General features: G+C 46.4%; 1 protein-coding gene across 1 annotated transcript in view; it reads left to right on the top strand.

Annotated features, from left to right (window-relative positions):
• Positions 1 to 25351, top strand: part of LOC137437425 (neurobeachin) — a 677671-nt gene that overhangs the window by 603588 nt on the left and 48732 nt on the right. Inside the window, exons 49-50 of the mRNA XM_078766839.1 lie at positions 12164 to 12226; positions 12471 to 12560. Of these exons, the coding sequence (XP_078622965.1) occupies positions 12164 to 12226; positions 12471 to 12560 (153 nt within the window). The remainder of the gene's footprint in view (positions 1 to 12163; positions 12227 to 12470; positions 12561 to 25351) is intronic.

The following is a 25351-nucleotide window of genomic DNA, read 5'->3' as shown; positions in this document are numbered from 1 at the left end:
CAGTACTCTCCTCAACAGGAAGCAATCTCTGAAGTCACATTAGCTAAGTTACATTAAAATTGTTTTAGAGTATTATGACTGTACTAGCAGAAGCCTGTGGTTAAAAATACCACGGCAAAAAAGCCTTAGCATATTATTATATAGAATAAGAAGAGAAGACAAGATCGGACACCCTCTCCCCAGAGAAGCAAGGTTCACTACGACATTGTACACCAGGACAGCACACGAACGGGGCATGAAGACCCAGAGAAGCAAAGTTGGCATTCTTAGCGATGTGGACGCCGAGGACGATGGCAACGGGAAGATTACGGAGTGATTCGCACCAAATCACACATCGAGGACGATGGCAAATGATGCACCAATAAATTCTTACAGGTAGAGTGTCAAATGTGAGGTCAAGGTTGTTCAGTCCTTTGGCTTGATCCTCAACTGGAATGGTCGATATCACTTCTTTTGAATTGGAAATAAATTTGTGTAGCCTCAAGCCACCATTGCCAAACCATCGTCCACATAGAAATCTTGATGCACAAAGTCCGCTGCTTCCTTTCCACACTCGCCTACATCGTCTGTCTGTGGCAGTTTGCTTCAAACCGAAGTTTGCGCATCCAGGTGAAGAAGCTGCTCCGAACAGGTGCATCACCATGCGATAGTGGGCTGGTACTTGCTCTAGATCTCCATTCGGCCACCACAAAAATCTCAAGAGGTCCATGTGCTCTGGATTCAGAGCTTCAGAGAGGATTTTACCAGGTTTTTTCGGGTGGTAGATACCATGATGCAGAATGTACCAGATATTTCCATCTTTCTTGTGTCGGCCAGTTTCAGGTACCCTTTCAGCTTAACCGGAGTTAATTACGTTGGTCATGAAATCAACATAATCGTGGTATTGTGGATTTTTCACCAGCCGTCCCTTCAGCTGTGTTGGGGAATTAATTAATTTAGCCTTGAATGATTTGAAAAGACTCGAGAAATTAATTGTCCAAGCTCGATTCAGAAGACATTAAGCTGATTTTAATGACACCTCAATTCACTGATACCAAAGGTACTTCAACAGTACTCTTCAATTCAGAGTAACACATACACGAATAAAATCGGCACACTACATTTCATACATACAACTGAACCGGGAACCTCTCCGATGTTCTGTTGGACGGCTTTTTATGGTCGAAGATGAAAGAGGAGAAAGGTCGAATAAGGTTCAGAGAGATAACAGACATTTCGGCATTTCGTGATTCCTCCACTCCTTGGCAGTCAGCTCTCTCTTCGTTATCTTCAACTCCAGCGGCCATGGATGTCAAGTCATGAGGAACAGAGATTCCGAACTGTTTTTCTAACATAAACAGAACTCACTGCTCCTATGAGATTAAAAAAAAAAAAAAAAAACATGCTTGGCGTGCATGGGGACATTTGCCCTTTCTCAATCTCCCTCTAGAGAGAAAAACAGGGTTGCAAAAGTTCAAATCAGTGAGAGTTATACATCATTGTTACAAGTTCTATATTTTAAATCTTGTTAATATTGTTACAGACGCGGTTGTGGATGTTGGTTTACCGAGCGGTTTGGTATGGCCGCGTCTGCACAGTTTACCCGATTATACTCGAACCTTGGCCGAGTCGCGCTACGCTAAATCAATTGAGGAAAGGACACAACGGCTGGGTTAAAATGACACGACACCAAGGGTTCAGTTCTCAAGACCTCCGGAGGAGGTTATATTAGTTCGGAACGTTTAGATTACAGGGATGAGAGGTACAGCATAGTAAGATAGGCACTTAATTACGGTCTTATAATAGCCCTGACAGACGACAGATAAACAGGACAAAAACTGACTCACACAGGGATTGATGGCAAGGAGGGGCCGGTAGTTGATAGCTCGAGGTGCACCTCGGCTCAGGGGCAGGATCCACACGGTCCGGTCCAGAGATGCGGGAGGTCTCTCTCAGCGACAGCGTTGGAAGGTGACGTTCTTTCTCCAAGCTGGGGGCGCATCTCACGTCACGTCCGGTAAGTCGCTGCGTATATCCGGCGGGGAGTGACACGCCCTCGGCTAGTTAGCTCCGCCCCAGATGGAATCGGTCCGCCCTTCTTATTGGGTGCGGGGGGGTTACCGGGCTCCGCCCTTGACGAGGAGCTGACAGTGAGCCCCTTCGTGCTAACCCCGTCAGAGCGCATGGTCAATGGCGGCTAACCAAGCCGGTGTGAGGACGCACACTCCCCGCACGCCGTTGTTGTTGTAGTTGTTGTTGTTGTTGTTGTTGTTGCATGGGGAAGATGGGAGGAGGTATGGGGAGGTCCTAAACTCACTACTGGTGCCATACGATCACATTCTGGTGCAACGAAGAGTCAGAATTAATGGAAACGAGTCCTTAACTGACATAAACTAAGAATAACTAGCAAGAGGTCCGAAAGTTGTCTACGTGAGATGCGGTGGACCTGGGCACGACATTTAATGGGGGAAGAAGGAGAAGGTCGGTTCTACAGAGTGTTGTTTACAGACAATGGGACTAGGGAATGGGGGATTGGGGATAGTTGGGGAGTATTGGGGAAATAGGGGAATATTTACAAGCGGATATGGAGGCCAAATGCCGTATCCGCAACATTGCACCCTTCTCTCCCCTCGGGGCGTCCCGACCCGATAAATTTTTACCTATTTTAGTGTGGCACTCAGATGTAGTTCCCTCGACTATTAACTCTACCCTGAGTGCGACAGTTTTACAGATATTCACAAATGAGTAAATATGTCCCCCTGCGACGTTGCACCCTTCTCCTCACAGAAACACGCCCACAGGATAACCGAATCGCGGAAAGAATTCGCAAACTAAACATACAGCCGGTAGGGAGCATTATTTACAAGACTACGCTGCTATTTACACTACGATCCAGGACCTGTTTTTGGAGGAACACATGCAGATGTTATGCATAGAGAGAGCATGCATGCCAGCATCGATACACCAACCCACGAGTGCTCTGTGGCCTTACGGCCTTTAATAATGTGCAGAGCACCCCTTCCAAGCACCAAAAGCACCACCCCATCATGTACAGTCAGCACCATCCGGTGCTCCAATAAAGTGTCTATAAATCACGGTGTGGTGTCGCAGCCGGCCGATGGTCTGCCGCTGGTCTTGCCTTCGTGTGGTGCACTTGGCCTTCTTACTGCTTTCAAAAATAAAGAAAGGCGCCAACCGCGTCCATTTCTTCATTGTGGCCGTCAGGGGGCCAACTAAAAGTGGTTCACCTGTATGGCATAGGTGCCACGTTGACCCAGAGGTCCATCAATGGGTGGTGCTTGGCCGCAAAAGAACTGCGGTCCATGGTGGGCGGCCACAAACATTGCGGTCCATATGGTGTATCGATCCAGGCAGCAAGCAGCGAAAGTGCAGGCCCACAACTGCGGAGCCAGCCCCTCTCTCTCTCCTCTCTCTCTGCCCCAAAGCCAGATCCTCGGAGGTGGGAGACAAAAGAAGCAGACAAGTGAGTAAGGTGGTAAGGGCGCAAAAGTGCACGCAATACAAGATGATGCACACTGGGGGCACATGGGAACCAGGTGAGACAGGTACGTTCCTACCGTACGCCCCCCCCCCCCCACCAGGTAACCTACATGGCCCCTCCCTTACCCCTTACTGCATCCACAAAACACAACACTACCCATAAACATCTACTTTACCAATCAACAAACGTCCCTACTGTCTTCCCCGTTCCTCCCATAAACCAAATTCGTCTTCTCTCCCTCCTAACCAATCAAATTTGCCATTTCCAACTCTCATCACAATTTGCCATCTTCAACTGAACATCAAAATTTGCAATTACCAATTCCTCATCAGTCCCTCCTAAGGAGGGAGAGATGGAATCACCCCAATGTCTCATCCACGTCGTGATGCGTCTCACCAATCCACACAGCAATTCTCATTTCCTGCAACAGAACAAAGAAAACACAGGTGTGGAGTCATCATCATCACCACAGGTAAGTGGCTGCGTATGGTGCGACAGGTTCATCAATCCTAACTATCCTCTAAATGATTTTAACACACTTTACACTACCCGGGGTCTCTCCCTGCCAATCCATTGGCCAACTTACACTATGGGTTCTAATAACCAATTCCCATTGACCAAACTGTGGTGCTTTTCAATTTGGGGTCTCACTCCCCCGATTCATCTCTCGGTGCCCTCGCACAATTTCTGGGCTGCGACGTGTACCTCTCCCAGCGGGTCTACCCACTTGCACACCTCCACCACTGCAGTTGCCTCCGAGCTTACCTGCTCCTTACCCTAACCTAACTACCTGGGGAAGGCCCTCTGGCGCTCTCCCCACTCGGTGCCCTCTCTGGCACTGGGCTACCCGGGTCCGTCCTCCGGATCCTCGGGCCCCATCCACAACTCTACCGGCTCCCAGAGCCCACCTGCGGCCTCACCTGGCCGACATCCTCACAGTGGTGGAGTGCCCAAACCAACTACACACACTAACAGGCTACACGCCCAGCCATTTCCACAACACTAATGCACCCATCCACAATACCATTCTGCAACCGCACCACAAATGCCAATATCCAACCACAATTTACCTATACCCTCTACCTAACACTTACACTACCCGCCCCGGGTATTCGTGAAAGGGGTCCACTCTTCCCCCATCCACACCTTCGCACCATGCACACCACTCCGTACCACTTACTCCAACTCTCTCCACACACCTGTACTTGCACACCTGTGCTCTCACACCTGGTGCCACCTGCACCCTTCTCTCCCCAAGCGCATTCGCGCTGATCCACACACTCACTACTCATACACTGCTCCACACACCTGTCCAGTTGCACACCTGTGCAATCACACCTGTTCAATTCTCACACACACGGCATCATCTCAGCTAACTACTCCCTTCTGAAACTTGCGCTTCCCAGTCGTCCCTTTAACCTATTGCGCTCCCACGTCATTATCATCCACACTAATCTACCTGCGTCCCCACTACAGGTATCAGTCACTAACTAACCTTATCGTCACCTAATGTCATCTTCGCTAGATCCCTACCAATATCCTAACCCACCCGGGCTAGTTTTCACTGCCATACACCCCATAAGCTATTGCGCATTTGCCCCATATGGGAAGGGTGGCAGGGATACCAACCTTACCCACCGGGCCCATCGCTCACTACCAATTTTGCACATCAAATTTCCACAAATCAAAAATTTGCCAATCACTACCCATCATCTGCCAATCACTACTGCCAATCCTTTGCCAATCATCAAATTTTGTTTTTCTCTAATTTTGGGTCCAAAACACTAACCTCATCACCCGTCTACTCACTACTGCCTCTCGGTGCGCCAATTCCCGTCCAAAGCCCGGCTTCGTAAAGCCGAGCAATGAATGCGGGTTGTTCCGTGCCAGCGGCTGGATGCGTCCGGCATTCGGTGCAGGGACGGGGGCTTACCCGTGCCGAGATCCCACGCACCATCTCGGCACGGAGCCATCCAATGTCCCGCTCTCGACCTGCCGGCACGTCTCACCAAAAAGTGGTCGCCATGACGACCCTTTCTATCGGGCTGCCAGCTCCGCCTAGTGGAGCACGGACGCGGCCGTTCAAAGCGAGGCCCAGCACGCACCGAGGGACCGCTTCGGCTAAAAGTCGACCTAACCTCTAACCCGTTTAATGTCGATGCTTCACCTGCATGCTTACACCCCACAGCCCGTTCCTTGCTCACACATCCAGCCGTGCCCATGCTCCTCGTACCTTTCCTTACACACCCAGGTACTCTCATTCCACTCACAGACTTGGTCACACACCTGACCACCGAACACTTTGGCACACATTCGTTGGTCGCACACCTCACCAACACACCTCTTCGCACCCCCTCCTCTGTCACCTCCTCTGTGACAATCACAGGTGTGCTCTCATTCGCACACCCAACCACGTGCCTCACTACCAATTCCAGCGTGCATTCCCACTCACGCTCTACCATTCCAGGTGTGCATCCTTCCATCCCAGGTGTACATCCTCGCTCACCTGTCACAACCAACTCACGCTCCTTGTCACTCTCACTACTCTCACCACCACTCTTGACAACGCACTCACCCTTACTCTTGACAGCGCACTCTTTCCCCATGCACCTGTCCGTTACACACCTTTCTCGCGCACACTCTCCCGTTACACCCTCTGTAACACTCACCACAGGTGTGCATTCTTCCTTACTTTTGACAGCGCACTCTTTCCCCATGCACCTGTCCGTCACACACCTTTCTCGCGCACACTCTCCCGTCACACCCTCTGTAACACTCACCACAGACGTGCATTCTTCCTTGCCTTTGACAGCGCACTCTTTCCCCATGCACCTGTCCGTTACACACCTTTCTCGCGCACACTCTCCCGTCACACCCTCTGTAACACTCACCACACCGCGCTTCCATGTGCTCCCTCGCACACGCGCTACGACCGACTCACTCTCGCCAGCACCCTCACTCCTTGGCACGCACTTTTTCCTCACACACCCCAGAGTCGCACTTACTCGCACACCTCCTCTTTCACACACCAGACCTGTCGCACACTTCACCAACGGCCTCTCACGAACACCCGGGTCCATCTCGACCCCCAAGCTTCTTAAATCCCCTGGCGCATCATACGCACGACCATATTGGTCACCACTTACACCGGGTCCTCTTCCTCTTCGCTTCTCCTCCATCACCTGCGAATCCCTCATCCGGTTAATGAGCACATCATCACGATCCGAACACAGACTTCGGACCAATTCTTTTATCTCCTCTTTTATCTCTTTCTTATCCCCTCTCCGTCGCTTCTTAATTTCGCTCACCCCTTCTTCCACTTCTTCTAATTTCTGCTTCACCTCTTTTATTCCCCGGTACGTCTCCTCAAGCTCATCCTCAAAGGCTACCTTGACCGTTTCCATGTGCGTCCTCACCTGCCGGTCCGTCGTCTCCATTACCTCTATCACCTCGTCCAACCTCGTTGTCAGTCCCTCACGTACCATCTGACATTCCCTCTTCGTCGCTATCAAGTCATCTTTTAGTTCTTTCTGTGTCGCTTTTAAACCTCCTAATACCGCAGTGTTCCTTTGAACCTGCTCCGTTAGTCCTTTTTGTCCCTCCGTCAGCTGTTCCACCTCCTGCGTCAGGTCCTCTATGCCCCCTTGTAACTTTACAGTCCCCTTTCTCACCTCCTTCTCCATGTGCTCCTTACAGTGCCTCACCTCCTCGCGCACTCCTCCGACCTCCTCACTCACCCCTCTTCTGATCTCCTCTCCCATCACTTGCATCTCCTGCCCAGATGCCACCCTCATCTGCTCCATTTCCTCCCTGTGAGCATCCAGTTTGGTTTCTACCCCCATTCTGACCCCCTCTATCTGCTGCCCCATTTGGTTAACTTCCCTTTCCGCTTGGTCCCTCATGTCCCTCAATTTGCCTTCCATCCTGTTTTCTAACCCCTCTAACCCATTTTTCACTCCCTCTATCTGATTCTCCTGGGCAGCCATTCTATTTTCTACCCCCATTAACCCATTTTTCACCTCTTTTATCCCGTTGTCTAACCCCTCAAATTTGTCGTCTAACTTCCCAAATTTCTTGTCTAAACCCTTAAAATTATTGTCTAACCCCTCACCGGTACCCCTCGCTTCGTCCCTCATTGCCCCCATTTGGCCCTCTAATCGCTCACTATCAGCCCTCATTCCCACAATTTGGTTTCCCAATCGCTCACCCCGAGCATCCATCCGGTTCCCCATTGCCCCCAATTGCTCACTCTGCAGTTTGAGGGACGCCTGCATTTGCGCCATAAATTGCTCCATGAGGGCCTGCATGTCAATCGGCTGCATGTTAAAACCCGTTGATACAGCGGGCTCGGCTACCGCGCGCTCTTGCGAGGCGCCATTTTGCGCGCCCGCAACGTCGGGCGCAACGACGATATTTTGTGCGTCTGCTACCCTCACTGCTTCGCTCTCCTTTTGTCCCTCAATTTGGTCCTGGATCGACCCTGCCTCACTCTCCTCTACCGGACCCCAGTCGACTTGGTCTGCCATAGCGCGACTTTCAAAATTCGGGTTTTTATTTTCGTAAAACAAAATCAAATTTCGCCGTTATAATTTTGAGCGCGGGAAACGCGCTCCGGATCGAATTCTACCTCCCAACACCAATTGTTACCCTAGTGGTACAATTGGTGTTCCAAAATTTGGGCCTAATAAATTTAGTCCCAGGTCCGAATCCGACACTCCTGACACCAAATGTTACAGACGCGGTTGTGGATGTTGGTTTACCGAGCGGTTTGGTATGGCCGCGTCTGCACAGTTTACCCGATTATACTCGAACCTTGGCCGAGTCGCGCTACGCTAAATCAATTGAGGAAAGGACACAACGGCTGGGTTAAAATGACACGACACCAAGGGTTCAGTTCTCAAGACCTCCGGAGGAGGTTATATTAGTTCGGAACGTTTAGATTACAGGGATGAGAGGTACAGCATAGTAAGATAGGCACTTAATTACGGTCTTATAATAGCCCCGACAGACGACAGATAAACAGGACAAAAACTGACTCACACAGGGATTGATGGCAAGGAGGGGCCGGTAGTTGATAGCTCGAGGTGCACCTCGGCTCAGGGGCAGGATCCACACGGTCCGGTCCAGAGATGCGGGAGGTCTCTCTCAGCGTCAGCGTTGGAAGGTGACGTTCTTTCTCCAAGCTGGGGGCGCATCTCACGTCACGTCCGGTAAGTCGCTGCGTATATCCGGCGGGGAGTGACACGCCCTCGGCTAGTTAGCTCCGCCCCAGATGGAATCGGTCCGCCCTTCTTATTGGGTGCGGGGGGGTTACCGGGCTCCGCCCTTGACGAGGAGCTGACAGTGAGCCCCTTCGTGGTAACCCCGTCGGAGCGCATGGTCAATGGCGGCTAACCAAGCCGGTGTGAGGACGCACACTCCCCGCACGCCGTTGTTGTTGTAGTTGTTGTTGTTGTTGTTGTTGTTGTTGCATGGGGAAGATGGGAGGAGGTATGGGGAGGTCCTAAACTCACTACTGGTGCCATACGATCACATTCTGGTGCAACGAAGAGTCAGAATTAATGGAAACGAGTCCTTAACTGACATAAACTAAGAATAACTAGCAAGAGGTCCGAAAGTTGTCTACGTGAGATGCGGTGGACCTGGGCACGACATTTAATGGGGGAAGAAGGGGAAGGTCAGTTCTACAGAGTGTTGTTTACAGACAATGGGACTAGGGAATGGGGGATTGGGGATAGTTGGGGAGTATTGGGGAAATAGGGGAATATTTACAAGCAGATATGGAGGCCAAATGCCATATCCGCAACAATATATATATATATATATGTGTGTATATACAGTCACGTGAAAAAGTAAGTACACCCCATGTAAAATTTTGACTTTTTCAACATATTTCAACATACAGCTATTTGATCTTCATTTCAAAAATATTGAAAGATAAAGGTGATATAATATAACAAATATGATGAAACATTTACATTTTGTAGTCCATTGTATAATTTAAATAAACATAAATTCAAATTTCGCATGTGGAAAAAGTAAGTACACCCTTAGCTCTAATAGGTGGTATTGCCCCCTTTGGCAGAAACAACCTCAAGTAGGCATTTCTTATAACTGTCTACCAGTCTCTGACATCGACTGGGAGAAATTTTTTCCCACTCCTCCATGCAGAATTATTTCAGCTGTGCGATGTTTGAGGGGTTTCTTGCATGCACAGCTCGTTTCAAATCCCCCCACAACATCTCGATGGGATTTAGATCCGGGCTTTGACTTGGCCATTCCAGAACCCTCCATTTCTTTCTTTTCAGCCATTCCTTGGTGGATTTACTGGTATGTTTTGGGTCATTGTCATGTTGCAAGGTCCACCTTCGGTTGAGCTTCAACTTTCCGACAGATGGCGTCACATTATCCTCAAGCACCCTCTGGTACAATGAAGAATTCATAGTGGATTATATGATGGTCAGCTGCCCAGGCCCTGATGCAGCAAAGCTGCCCCAAACCATAATATTTCCACCACCATGCTTTACAGTTGGTATCATGTTCTTGTGGTCAAATGCTGTCTTTGGTTTTCGCCAAACATGTCTTCTGGTACTGTGGCCAAATAGCTCTACCTTTGACTCATCTGTCCAGAGCACATTGTTCCAGAAGTGCTGGTATTTGCCGAGGTGTTCGCAAACTTTAGTCTTGCCTTGATGTTCTTTCTGGACAGCAAAGGTTTCCTCCTGGCACACCTCCCATGTAGATCAAATTTGTGCAGCCTCTTTCTAATGGTAGACTCGTGCACTTTGACATCAACAGTGGCAAGAGCTACCTGTAGGTCCTGTGATGACATTCTGGGGTTCTTAGAGACTTTCAGCATCTTGCGGTCTGCTCTCGGGCTGAACTTGCTGAGGCGGCCTGGCCTGACAAGTTGGCAGTTGTTTGGAATCTTCTCCACTTGTAGATGAGCTTCCGGACAGTCGAATGATTGATTTCAAATTGTTTGGAGATCTTTTTAAATCCCTTCCCAGACTCGTAGGCATCTTTAACCTTCTTTCTGAAGGCCTCAGAGAGCTCTTTTGATCTCTGCATGGTGACGCCGCACACTTCAACAACAAAGAGCAAACCAAACTAAATGTCTGAGGTTTAAATAAGACAGGTTCCTCCAAGATCCTCTCTGACGATGTTCTAATCATTTGCACCTGAGCTGGTGCACCTGATTCTAATTTTAGGTGTTTGAAGTCATGATAAATGTCGGGGTGTACTTACTTTTTCCACATGCGAAATTTGCATTTATGTTTATTTAAATTATACAATGGACGACAAAATGTAAATGTTTCATGATATTTGTTATATTATATCACCTTTATGTATCAATATTGTTGAAATGAAGATCAAATAGCTGTATGTTAAAATATGTTGAAAAAGTCAAAATTTTACATGGGGTGTACTTACTTTTTCACGTGACTGTAGGTATCGTATGAAAAGTCATATCGTATAAAAAGTATACTATTTATACAATATCAGACTAAAAAGGGACTATATCTTTCCTATTCTCTAATCGAGCTTACTTGGCTGTGCGGCTATAAATCTCGGTAAAGGAGCCCAGAATCATTATGGACTATAGCATAACTAAACTACACTACTCACAATAAGTTAGGGATATTGTGGGAGTGAGTATATATTTTTATGGGGGTTAGGGTTAGGGTTAGGGTATTGAAATCAAGAATGCTGTGTTTTTTCACTCATTAATAACCATAGAATTAGGACCAACAACTTTTTTAAAACATAATTAATACACAAAATCAACCACACCGAAGAACCTGACAATATCCCTAACTTATTGTGAGTAGGGTATTTCTATCTCATTGTCATTACAATACATTTTATTAATTTAGAGGGTCAGGGACAAGTTTGAATTTGAATGTCTGCGATAACTCGCCTACCTCTGGCTTGTAGAGGGTTTTCTACTTCTGCACCGTCGGCTGGTTGCATGTGGGCAACTCCTTGTCTGTCCGTTTGGATCACGTCAGACTCATCAATTTAGCGTGGAAGAAAAGATGTCAGAGACGTTTGGATTCTGAGTCAATTATTTATTCAACCTCAATGGTAAAAACTCTCAAAACTCCTGCTGGGAAACCTCGTTAAACCAAAGCTTTCGGGTATTCACAAATTAGGAAATAAAAGGCAAAATGATACTGCCAAAGATTACATTTCTGAAGAATCTTAAACAACAAAATATGTATTCACATCTGCACCCTGAAATCCCAAACTAGTCAACGCCAGAGTTCCTGACCAGGTAAACCACAAGCTTCCCCATCAAATTTCAGACTTAGCATACATGGATATGATTTATTTAACCATATTTGCAGGAAGCTGGGGACCCCTGTATATGGAATCGGCCGAGAACCCTTGAAGCTTTACGAAAAATGACAAGATGCAACAGGAAGTGCACCATTTTGTTTGTCTTCCTTAAATCTCGGTAATAATCACTCCTGTGAAACTTTACCTGAGCAGATGAGCCCAAAGTGATTGTCTTGTTGGGCATATTCATCTAGGAGCATTATGAACAATCTGTTTACATGGAAATGCAATACAAGCAAAACACTTCATTAGCCATGACAGTATCATCAGTTCAGGATGTTGGCAAAAGGTATACCATGTTTTGACTTTAATTTGTGTATTTCTTGTTTCTCTCCCAAGATTCCCAAGGCTTATATTATTAGAGATCCATATACGTTCCTCCCCACTGCTGATTTCTGTGAGGTACTATCGTTCAAACAAGCTGTACTTAACCTGCCTGTCGGGCCTTTTTCTAAAACACTGCTAACCCACTCTGTGTGATGTTTCCTGGAATCCTCAGCTTTCGCGTTCATCTAACTTCCGGATATTCTTCTGACTAACTCTAAAATGGAGATTTGGGGAACTGTGGGGAAAGGACAGGGCTGTCGCACAATGTTCTATATTTCTTCAAACTTTATCCTAATCTTCTCAATGACTCTTCCCTCAGGCTGTTGAATCCCAAATAAAAAACTTTGGACAAACACCGTCACAACTCCTCATCGAGCCGCATCCACCTCGCAGCTCAGCAATGCACCTGGTACAGGGTTTGGAGAGGATATGTTTTGAGATTTTACCAAATTTGAGATTCATGTTGTGTGTAGAATCAGAAGAGCCGTATTTTTATATACTCGTGGGGTATGCTGACACATTCAACCGTGCTTCACACACACAGTGCCATCAGAAACCCCTTGACTTTTTCACATTTTGTTCTGTTGGAGCTTGAATTTAAAATGGATTGAATTGAGATTGTTTCTCACTGATCAACACATAATATCCTGTAATGTCAAAGTGAAATTATTTTTTCAGAAATTTTTACAAAATTATTAAAAATGAAAAGCTGAAATGTCTTGAATAAGTATTCAACCCCCTTTGCTGTGACACTCTAAATTGAGCTCAGGTGCATCCAATTTCCTTTGATCGTCCTTGATATATCTCTACAACTTGATTGGAGTCCACCTGTGGTCAATGCAATTGACTAGACATGATTAAGAAAGAAACACACCTTTCTATACAAGGTCCCACCGTTGACAGTGCATGTGAGAGTAGAAACTCTATCATGAAGTCGAAGGAAATGTCCGTAGAACTCTGAGATAGAATTGTGAGGAGGCATAGATCAGGGGAAGGGTATAAATAATTTCTAGAGTGTTGAAAGTTCCCAAGAGCACAGTGAGCTCCATTATTATGAAATGGAAAGAATATGGAACTACCCAGACTCTTCCTAGAGCTGGCCGTCTGACCAAACTGAGCAACTGGGCAAGAAGCACTTTTGTCAGGGAGGTGACCAAGAACCCAATGATCACTCTGACAGAACTACAGAGTTCCTTGGCTGAGATGGGAGAACTTGCCAGAAGGACAACAGTTTCTGCAGCACTTCACAAATCTAGGCTTTATGGGAGAGTGGCCAGACAGAAGTCACCTCTGAGAAAAAGCATATGATAAAATGTCTGGAGTTTGCAAAAAGGCACGTTAAGGACTCTGAGAGCATGAGGTAAAATATTATGTGGTCTGATGAGACGAAAATTGAACCCTTTGGCCTGAATGCAAAGTGCTGTGTCTGGGAGAAACCGAGCACAGCTCATCACCCTTCCAACACCATCTGCACCGTGAAGCATGGTGGTAGCAACATTATGTTATGGGGATGCTTTTCAGCGGCAGGGCCTGGGAGACTTGTACTGATGGAGGGGACATTGAATGGAGCCCAATACAGGCAAATCCTTAAGGAGAACCTGTTTCAGAGTGCAAAAGACCTTAGACTGCAGCGAAAATTTACGTTCCAGCAGGACAACGACCCCAAGCATACAGCCAAAGCAACACTGGAATGGCTTCACAACAAGAACATGCAAGTCCTTGAGTGGCCCCGCCAAAGCCCAGACCTGAATGCTATTGAGAATCTGTGGAAAGACATTAAGATTGCTTTTCACCGACGCTCCCCATCCATCTGCATGGAAGAATGGGAGAAACTCCCCAATTCCAGATGTGCAAAGCTGATACAGACATACCCAAGCAGACTCGAAGCTGTAATCACTGCATCTCCAGGCACTGCATGACGTCATCGACGTCAAGAGATGGTCCACCTTATGGTCTGTATGTAGGCAAGAGATGGACCACCTTATGGTCTGCTCATCCGATCGCAGGACCACAACTCGCCACATAAGCATGTTCAATGTTACCGTAACATTTGTCCAACATCTTGTTACCACTGGTAGCAACATTCACATACTGGTCGAGCTGAGGGAGTCCTGATCGAGGTCACATCGATTGAAATTCTCAAGAATCAGGATGGATTGATCCACTGAACAGGCGGTCGCTCCATTGTAACTTTCTGCGATTAGTTCCGATGCGTACTTAAAATCCGGCCCCGGTGCATACGCCACAATCATAGTGCACTGGCCAAATTCCTGTGGCAGGTAGTAGGGTCGGAAAGACACCGCCAGTATCTCCATGTCCTTGGAACAGTACCGTTCACGTACCCTTCACGTACTGTAAAATGTTTGGCCCATTTCAAATTCACCAGCATACACAAACCGCCACCTTTGGCCTTGCCAGATGACCCGTCTCTATTGGCCCTAATCATCTCATATCCATCGAAAGACACGTCACCCCCTTCACCAAGCCACGTCTCGGTGAAAGACACCACAGATGAGGTCCGATAATACCAGTCAAACCTCTGGAGGGCATCCAGTTCATCAGTTTTGTTCTTCATCGAGCGAGAGTTAATCAAAGTCAATACAGGAAGGGGTACCTTGTGGTATCTGTGTTTAAGCCGGTGATGAAGACCTCCACAAGAACCGCGTTTTTTCTTTCCCTTAATTATGAACACCATTCCCCAATGCCAAGTTCACAACTCTTTCAAGTTCCCCTCCCCCACCTGCGACCACGAGTTGCCTCATCCCGCCCCTTCTCTTTCCTTCATATTCTCCTTCTCCAGCCGATATTCACCTTTCCAATTCTAGTATTCACCATACTCCTTCAAGCTTTCTCCTTTGTCAGATTCTGCTTTCTCCTCACCTTCAAAAAAATATATATATATGTATATATATATATTAACGAAAAAAATAAAAAGGAGGCCACTCCTCCCATACTAACAAATTGCTTATACACCTCCCTGTTCCTTCGTTAGCTGCTCCACCTGGCTTGTTAGTCTCCTATTCTTCTGTTCCACCTTCTGAGCCTGTTCTGCAATTCATCATCCCCATCCCCTTCAGCCTCCCTGCTCCCATTTCAGGGAATTTCCCAGACAGTGTTCATGGTTTTGTTTTTAAATGTTTAAATTTCCCCCAGCAGTGCTGTTTTCACTTGTATATTACAACTCGCTCTTATTCTTCCTCTTCAAAAGGCTGTCTTCAATTTGCTCATTAAATCATTCTCTATCCAAAAAAATTTCAATCTCATACATTTCTTCATTCCTACATACGATAAACTAACCTTCATTCCACCCCTCCCCTAATGTTTTCAAATGAATCTCTGACTTGAAAATCTCAAGAAACCCAGTTTGTACTAATGTTCAATTCTTATTAATCGTTCAAAACTCCCAACTCACCCCTTCCCTTCAAATCTTCCCCCTCACACCTCCCCTCACAAACTCCACCCCCCCCCCCACAACCCTCTGATCCTTAACTGACCCCTCACCCTCCCCTTCAAATCTCCCCTCTCACACCTCCCCTCCTAAAACCCACCCTTCACTCCTCCGCTCCTAAACTGACCCCTCACCCCTCTCTCCTAATCACTCCCCCTCACCCATCCCCTCCTAAAGCCCCCCTCTCACCCCTCCCCTTCAAATCTCTCCCCTCATAACCCCCCCCCCCCCTCCTAAACCCCCTCTCACCCCTCTGATCCTTAACTGACCCCTCACCTTCAAATCTCCCCTCACCCATCCCCTCCAAAACTCCCCCTCACCCCTCCCCTTCTAATCTTCCTCCTCACCCTCCCCTTCAAATCTCCAACCCACACTCCTCCCCTTCAAATCTCCCCCCTCACCCCTTCCCTTCCAATCTCCCCCCTCACCCTTCCCCTTCAAATATCCCCTCACCCCTCCCCTCCAAAACTTCCCCCTCATACCACCCCTTAAAATCTCTCCCCTCACCATTTTTCTTCAATTCTTCCCTCTCACCGCTCCTCCACAAAGCTGCCTCCTCACCGCTTCCTCTCCCTTCCAACTCATACCTCCACCTTCTCCAACCTTCCACTTCGCTCTCCCCTCCACCCCCCTCAAACAACACCTCACTGTGCCTCATCCCATCACCATCTAACCTTTTGTCCTCCTCGCCCTTCCCCTTCTCATAGCTCTTCTGCAATCTCCGATACACTGTCAACAGCTCTCGCTACCTCCGTTAATAATGGAGCCGAACAGTTTATAAATTCGTTGTGAGTAAGCTGTTTGGTGGGAAGAAAGCAGAAGTAGAAAAATGTGATTGCAGTGCCCTCAACTGGCACAGGAAGTCACAACATAACTTGCGCAAATAACCATTACAGATAGACTATAAAAAGGCTTTTGATGTTGTCCTACATTCATGGATGATAAAATGCATCCAATGTACGAAAGATAAACCCCCAAATAATCAAACTGATTGAGAAATCAATGGGGTTATGGAACACTACATTGATATTATAGCACTCGGAGGGAAAGGTCCAAATACCAGGGCTGAAGATGCATTGTGGGATCTTCCAGGGTGATATCCTTTCACCCCTTCTGTTTTGACTGGCCCTCCATCAACTGAGCAACCTCCTTAATTAATGAGGAAGGACATGGATACACACCAACGTCAAATAAGAGAACATCTAAACAAACAGGAAAGGTGACACATCTGCATGTTCAAATGGAATATGGCCTAGATCAGGGGCGGGCAACCTTTTCAGAGTGAGGGCCAGATGAGACTTTTGGAAGGAGATCGCGGGCCGGAGTGAAAAACGAAATCTCAGAATTACTATATATATATATATATATTTTTTTTTTTTTTTTTTTTTTTGTATACAAGATCGAGGCTCGTGAAAGAGCGAACATTAATCACACAGAAAGACAAACAGACACATAAAACAAATAACATCGGGAGCGGTAGACAAGATGGGGAGAGAGGGGGAAGGACACAAACACAACATTTGAGAGCAGGGACCGAGAGACATGGAGACATCGAGAGATCTGTGGGAGGGAGAGGGCTTTGGGGGGGAGGCATGTGAAGGGGGGGAGGCATGTGAAGGGGGGGAGGCATGTGAAGGGGGGGGGGGGGTGGGAGAGGTATAAACATATGGACACTGCCAGGATTTCCAGGAAATAAGTTGGAATTTCAAACAAGGTGGATCTGGGGTGAATTAGTGGGGGTAGAAAAGATCAAGGTTATGGATGGGGGAAGATAAGAGATGGTGGTGAACAGCTGTTTTAAAGACCTGGAGGGAGGAGAGGGATTGAAGGGAGTGTGGGAGTTTGTTCCACAGGCGGGAGAAAAGAGGAATGAAAGAGTGAAGGTGAGCAGAGAGCCGAGATTTCGGCAGTTTAACCATCAGAGGGTTGCTGGCAGATCTTGTGCGACCTGTAGGAATATTTGGGGGACAGAGCACAGAGAGAGCTGGGGGAGCAAGGCCGGAGAGGAGTCGGTAGAAGACAGAAAGACCACCTACCTGCCTGCGGTGAGTGAGTGAAAGGCCCTCAGAGATAGCTTCATCGCGGGAGATTCCAATGATTTTGAAAGCTTTGGATTCAACAGCGTGAAGCCGAGCCAGGTGTGAGGCAGGAACACCAGCCCATAGGGGAGAACAGTATTCCATTGAGCTGCGGATGAAAGCCTTGTAAGTGGTGAGGAGCTCAGGTGTGCCGAGGAAGGACTTCGCACGACGGAGGATGCCCAGTCGGCGACTGGCTTTGGAGGCCAGCTTGGAAATGTGGTTTTCCCAAGAAAGATCATGGCAGATAGTGAGACCCAAAAGCTTGAGTGACAGAACTTCTTGGAGAGGATTGTTGAGAAAGTAGATGGGAGGGTTGTCCAGTCGATCTTTTCGGAGAGACATAGTAAGAGAGTGAGATTTGGCAGGATTGAAAGACATGTTCCACTTGTTTGACCAGTCTGTGATTTTGTCCAGGTCTTCAGAGAGTGAGGAGGCTGCAGACTGCCGATCTGAGGGAAGAGGAATGGAGCGGCAGAGAGTGGAGTCATCAGCAAAGAGATAGAGAGGATTTCCAGAGAGTCAGAGAGATCATTGATAAAGACCAGAAAAAGCACAGGGCCCAGCACACTTCCTTGGGGAACTCCAGCCTGAACAGGAAGGGGAGATGAGAGAAATCCATTCAGGGCCACACGTTGACTACGACCAGAGAGGAAGTCCGCAAGCCATGCATGGAGATTTCCATGGATACCATAGGAGGAGAGTTTGGTGAGCAGAGCTGGGTGCCAGACCGTATCAAAGGCCCTTGATATGTCAAGGGAGACAGCTCTGATTTCCTGTTTGGCATTGAGGACCTTCATCAATTGTTGAGACAGCAGAAGCAGCATGTCCAGAGTAGAGTGACCTGGTCTGAAACCAAATTGATGATCAGAGATCAAGCCATTGGAGAAGAGGAAAGATTTCATATCCGAAGCAATGATGGATTCCATGACTTTGCTGATAATTGGGAGCAGGCTGATTGGTCTGTAGTTGCAAGGATCTGTTTTTGCACCTTTTTTGTGTAAAGCGGTAATGTTAGCTGATTTCCAGGATGCTGGCAGATGACCTTGAGCAAAAGATAGGGTGAAAAGAACAGAGAGAGGGTGAGATAGAGCGGCAGAGCAGGATTTTAAGACCCGTGGGCTGATGCCGTCTGGTCCAGTTGCAGAATCAGAGTCGAGGTTTGACAAAAACTCCTCCACCTTGTCAGGAGAGAAGGACACAGAGTCCAGGAGCAGTTGGGTTCGACTGGGAAAGGTGGGAACAGAGAGAGATGGGTTTGGGACTAAGGATTTCGAGGCGAACACAGAGTTGAGGCATTCGGCTTTGTCACGTGCGATGTCAACTGTGTGGCCATTTGAGGTAAGGGAGGGGATGGAGGGGGAACAAACACCAGAAACGGATTTGACCAGACGCCACCAGGATTTGGAGGAAGGAGACAGGTTTGAGAGTTCATTCTTGAGTGAGGAGAGATAGTGCTTCCTGGCACTCCTGAGGGTAGACACACACTTGTTCCGAGCTTGGTGGAAGGAACTGAGATTTCCTTCAGTTGGATTAGCCTTCCAAGAGGCAAAGGCAAGTTGTTTCAGGGCAACTGCCTCACCACAAGATTCAGTGTACCATGGACGGGAGGAAGGGTAAGACAATTGAAGGCGAGATGGGATAAATCTGTGCATGAGAGAGATCAGTTTGCTTTGGAAGAATTCCCAGGAAGAATTGATGTCAGAGGCAGTGGAGATGGGAGACCAATCCAGACGATTGATGGCTGCTTGAAGACCGTCCCAGTCGGCCTGAGTGAAATGCCAGACTCGTCGACGCTGAGGAGGCTCTCTGAGAATGGCCAGAGAGATGTCCACTTTGACAAGCACATGATCAGAAGAACCGATTGGAGCAGAAGAAGAGCAGCAGACATTAGCAGGGAAGTTTGTCATAACCAAGTCTAGAAGAGAAGATACTCCATTGGCTGAGATCCGGGTCGGGAAATTGACAGATTGTGTCAATCCCAGTGAGTCACAGAAGTCCTTTGCTGAGGTGCCATGACTAGTGAGAGAGGAACCCACACCCAACCAGGTGGCATGATGACAGTTGAAGTCACCACATATGAGGAAGAGAGAGTTGGGATGAGTGGATAGAAGTTGGTCCATGTTGTCAGACATTGAAATGTAGATGGAGTCATCACTGTTTGGGGGACGGTACAGAACACATATGAACAAAAGGTGGGAGCGGAGAGGAAGCCGTAACCAGAGGTACCAGTTTACATGAATAGATTGTACAAAAATTGCATTGAACACTCTACAAATCAATGAGACTGCTGGTGCTGTTTGCCATGAAGAAGTATTTCCATGTCTGGCTCGATGGTTGAGGTAGACAACAGAAGAATGTCATTGAGGTGGCGGTCCGAGAGTTGGGAGCGAAGGTGAGACTTCGTGTACTTCATTTTCGAGAAGAGCTGTTCACAGCAGTAGGTGCTGCCGAACATGGCCACAATGCGTTGGACATGGGCAATGTATTTTTGAAAATTGTTAGAAGGGAGAACGGTGTCGCGGAAGAAGGACAATGGAGAAGAGGTGCGGAACTTCGCCTTCATTTCATCGTTGCACTGCAGCTCCACCAACTCTATCTGTAAGGAGGCAGGGGCGTCTTCCACGGGGAAGTCAAAGGGAGCAGTGAAAAGCTTGAAGTCCGCAGCCAGCACCCTGACTCCTGCAAAACGGGAAGCAAATTCCTCACGTAGAGAGTTGACGACACTAACGCAAGTGCCCAGGTCCACATCGTCAGGGGCACATGCAGCAAGGCGAGGAAAATGCACAAACTGACCAGAAGCCAATTGAGCCTCCCACAAGCGCAGTTTAACCTCGAAGGCAGTGATGTGCGCGTACATGTCTGTCACGAGAATGTCTTTGCCTTGCAGCTTTATGTTGAGGGTGTTCAGGTGCGCCGTGATGTCCGTGAGCAGGGCCAGGCGAGCTAGCCACCGCGGATCAGAGAATTGATCAGCGTGGGGAAGGTTCTTCTGACGTAGAAAGGTGGCAATCTCCTGCTGTAGGTCGCACACCCGAGACAGCATGGCCCCACGACTCAGCCAGCGTACCTCACAGAAGTAGAGCAGGTCGTTGTAGTGCACGTTCACCTCGTCCATCAGTGCCTGGAACTGACGATGGTTAAGGCTGCGGGAGAGGATGGAGTTGACGACCTTCACCACGACAGACATGACACCAACGAGGTTGGCAGACTTAGCGCACAGGGACTCTTGGTGGATGATGCAGTGCATCTTGTTAATGGGCTGAGTGTATCCGGCGGCTGCACAGTGACGCACTAGCAGCGAAGCGGCGCCCTTCTTCTCACCAACCATCGCCGGGGCACCGTCGGTCGTCACACACACAAGACGGGAGAGGTCCAGGGAGTGCTGATCAACACACAGAAGCACGGCGTCGCAGATGTCTTTCCCAGTGGTGGTGTCGCGCAGCGGGACAAGCTGGAGGAATTCCTCACACACTTGAAAGTCAGCGGTGACGCCACGGATGAAAACGGACAGCTGGGCCGTGTCCTTTGTGTCGGTGCTCTCATCCAGAGCGAGGGAAAAGGCGACGAAATTTGAGCTGCGTGTTTTGAGTGAGTCGTGCACGTTTTCCGACATATCCTCGATGCGGCGACGAACGGTGCGGGACGAAAGGCTCACGTTCTCAAAGGCGGAACGCTGCTCTGGACAGACGGAGTCCACTACAGCGAGGAGGCATTCCTTGATGAAGTCCCCATCCGCGAATGGCTTCATTCGGCGAGCAAGGATGCGGGAGACTTCATAACTGGCGCGCGTCACCTTTTCGGCCTCAGTATTCTGCTTGCGGAAGAGTGAAGTTTGTTTCTCCAAGTTGCCTGATAGTCTAACCATGGCGTCCTTCCTTTCGGTGGCAGACACCGACGCGAAGTTTGACGAGCGGTGCTCTGTCTCCCAGTGGCGGCGCACGTTGTACTCTTTTAGGACAGCCAAAGTCTTCAAGCATATGAGGCACTGGGCCTGTCCAAAGCGCTCGATGAAGAAGTACTTCTCCCACTCAGGGTTGAAGATCCGACGCTCGAGGTCCACTTTCCTCTTCTTAACACGCTGGGTCGCAGACATGATGAGCTGAAAAGGAAGAAAATTAGGTATATCAGCAATGAATAAATGATGTAACAGCAAGCAATCTGGGGCACAAAAAATCTCGGAAGACGAATTGTACAGATGAATGTATTTATTTTGCGCGCACGTGGCCAACGCTGAATATGACACAGTTTCACCGTAAAACTGAAATACAGGAAATGAATCAGTCTGCATACTTTTTTTTTTAAAGAGTTCGTTTTCCTTTTAAACAAAAGTTCGTCAATTTCGTTTTCCTTTTAAACAAAAGTTCGTCAATTTCTTTTTTCTTTTACAAACAGAAAGTTCGTTATATATATTTTTTCTTTACAAATAGAAAGTTCGTTATATTTTTATTTTTACAAATAAAAAGGGAGAATAAAATTATTTAAACGCAGCAAATGAAAGATAATAACATGTTCTAACAAACAAAACAAAGCAAATTGAAAGAAAGTGAAAATTGAAATAGGTTTAGAGAACTCTGCGTCGCTTACCTCTTTGTTGCAAGTTATTTGTCCCAGACACCAACGTTTGTCGCAAGCTGACTGAATCGGAAGGACGTCCGTATCACATGCCGGCTGATTTGAAAAGACCGCCTATCAGCAAGCAGGCGGTGTCTAGGCAAGACAGTTCCCCGTGCGCATGTCTTCCGGAAGAGGACGGTGCTGAAGACAAAATGTCCCTTTCTTGAATTCAGACCGGCTAAATATAAACTCTTACATTTACAAATGATATGAGTTTTACTGGGAGGTCCGCGGGCCGGATTGCAATAATAAAGCCTAGCAGGGTGGCGGGCCGGACGCTAAGCCTTCGCGGGCCGGATGTGGCCCGCGGGCCGGGGGTTGCCCGCCCCTGGCCTAGATGAATGTGACAAGTGGACAGATTCATACAAGGTAAACGAACAATAACGGACAATTCTAAAAATCTACCATGATACAGCAATACAGGATCTAGAAAATGATGTATCACACAAATACCACGGAGTAGAAGAGGGCCACCAATTATGTCACAAACAAATACAATAAACAAGTACAGATACATTTAAAATACACCGCCCCCATGCCAAATAATTCAATATCCTACAGGGCGGCATTGCGGGGGCGCCTCAGGCGCCCGGCAATACCGCAGTGCAGCTCATAGAGACTGTATTTGGAGAGAGAGGTGTACAATAATTGATTGATTAATTGTATAATTAAAATCAATAAAAGATTACCACAAAATATTTTCTTAATCAATTGGCTAATAGCATAACAAAACCACTAGTGCTTCATCCGAAGATGTATCTTTTAGAAATTTAATTAAATAAGTCATTAATAAATAATTAATTGCTTAATCAATACATAATTAATCGATTAAATTATTAATCAATAAATGAAAAATATCCCTGATAGCCACATCACTTTGTCACTGTCATGTCCAAATATTAGCTTCCCAGCTCAAAAGGTGCCTGAGATATTGGCCAAATGAGAAAGAAAATAAATAAATGATTAATAATGAAAATAAATAAATAATAATCATTAAAAAATTAAATTATTAATCAATTCGGTCATAGAACACATAAACCACCACCATTTCATCAGAATCTGTAACAAAAAACAAAACAAAACATTTAGTCATTAATTGAATAATTAAATAATTAATCGATTAATTGATCAATTAATAAATCAAAAATAGCCGTTGCAGCCAAATCACCTGGTCATTGGCATGTCCAAATATCAGCTTCCTAACTCAAAAGGTGCCTGAGTTAATGGTCAGAAGATAAAGTAAATTTAATTAATTAAATAAGTACTCGCTAATAATTAAATAACTCCTCAATTAATTGATTAATCAAAAAACAAAAAATACCGTTTTGGACAAAGCACTTGCTCACTATTGTGCCGAAATTTCAGCTTCCTAGCTCAAAGGTTGGTTGAGATATCGTCCGGACAAACAAACAAGAAAGAAAGAAAGCAAGAAAATAAACAAACAAGTACAGATACATTCAAAGTACACCGCCCCATGCCAAATAATTAAATATGCTGCAGCGCGGCATTGCCGGGGCGCCTCCGGCGCCCGGCAATACCGCAGTGCAGTTCATTGAGGCTGCATTGGGAGGGAGAGGTGTACACTAATTGATTGATTAATTGTATAATTAAAATCAATAAAAGATTATCACAAAATATTTTCATAATCAATTGGCTAATCGCATAACTAAACCACCAGTGCTTCATCCGAAGATGTATCTTTTAGAAATTTAATTAAATAAGTCATTTATAAAAAATTAAATAATTAATTGATTACTCAATAAATAATTAATCGATTAATCAATAAATAATTAATAGATGAAATGATTAATCAATAAATCAAAAATATCCTTGATAGCCACATCACTTGGTCACCCATGTCCAAATATTAGCTTCCCAGTTCAAAAGGTGCCTGAGATATTGCCCAAATGAGAAAGAAAATAAATAAATGATTAATAATGAAAATAAATAAATAATAATCATAAAAAAATTAAATTATTAATCAATTTGGTCAGAGAACACATAAACTAACTACCACTATTTCATCAGAATCTGTAACTTTAAAAAAAAAATTCTTTTGGTCATTAATCAAATAATTAAATAATTAATCGATTAATTGATTAATTAATAAATCAAAAATATCCTTTGCAGCCAAATCACCTGGTCATTGGCATGTCCAAATATCAGCTTCCTAACTCAAAAGGTGCCTGAGTTAATGGTCAGAAGAGAAAGGAAATTTAATTAATTAAATAAGTACTTAATTAATCGCTAATAATTAAATAACTCCTCAATTTATTGATTAATCAAAAAAAAAATCCCGTTTTTGACAAAGCACTTTCTCACTATTGTGCCAAAATTTCAGCTTCCTAGCTCAAAGGATGGCTGAGATATCGCCCGGACAACCAAGAAAGAAAACAAACAAACAAGAAAGAAAGAAACCAGAGTGAAAACTGAGTACTCTCTTTCAGCGTGCGTCACTGCCGAGCCCCCTTTGGTGCCCGGCAATGACGATTTGCAATGCCTGGAGATGGCATAGGAAAGGAGCGGTGTACAACAACCAGAGTGAAAACTGAGTACTCCCTTTCAGTGTGCGTCATTGCCGAGCCCCCTTCGGTGCCCGGCAATGACGATATGCAGCGCCTGGAGATGGCATACGAAAGGTGCGGTGTATAACAATTACCAAAGAATATCTGCGTAGAACAAAGCTGATCCTGAACGCATATCTCACCCTGAGAAACAAAATCAAAACCATCATCCAACAAGCGATACCAGTATTCCAATACAGCTGTGGAATAATAAACTGGCCACAAGTGCAAATCATTAAGATAGAAATCAAAGCAAGGAAAATCCTCACTATCCACAAAATGTTCCACAAAAATCACAGCATCCCAAGACGAGAAGAAGGTAGAGGCCTGATGGAACTCAACCAAGTGCACAGGATGACAACTATAATTAGCTGAATATGTGAAAAGTTCAAGAGACTACCAAATATAATTTGTGCACATACATGAGGCAAACAAGCCAAAAAGGTATCCCTCACCCACCTTGCAAAAAACATATGTCACACATGAAACATAT

This window comes from Myxine glutinosa, chromosome 12, assembly GCF_964187855.1.
Source record: "Myxine glutinosa chromosome 12, kmMyxGlut1.1, whole genome shotgun sequence".
In the NCBI taxonomy this organism is placed as follows: domain Eukaryota; kingdom Metazoa; phylum Chordata; class Myxini; order Myxiniformes; family Myxinidae; genus Myxine; species Myxine glutinosa.
This window is presented reverse-complemented; position numbering and strand designations above follow the sequence as displayed.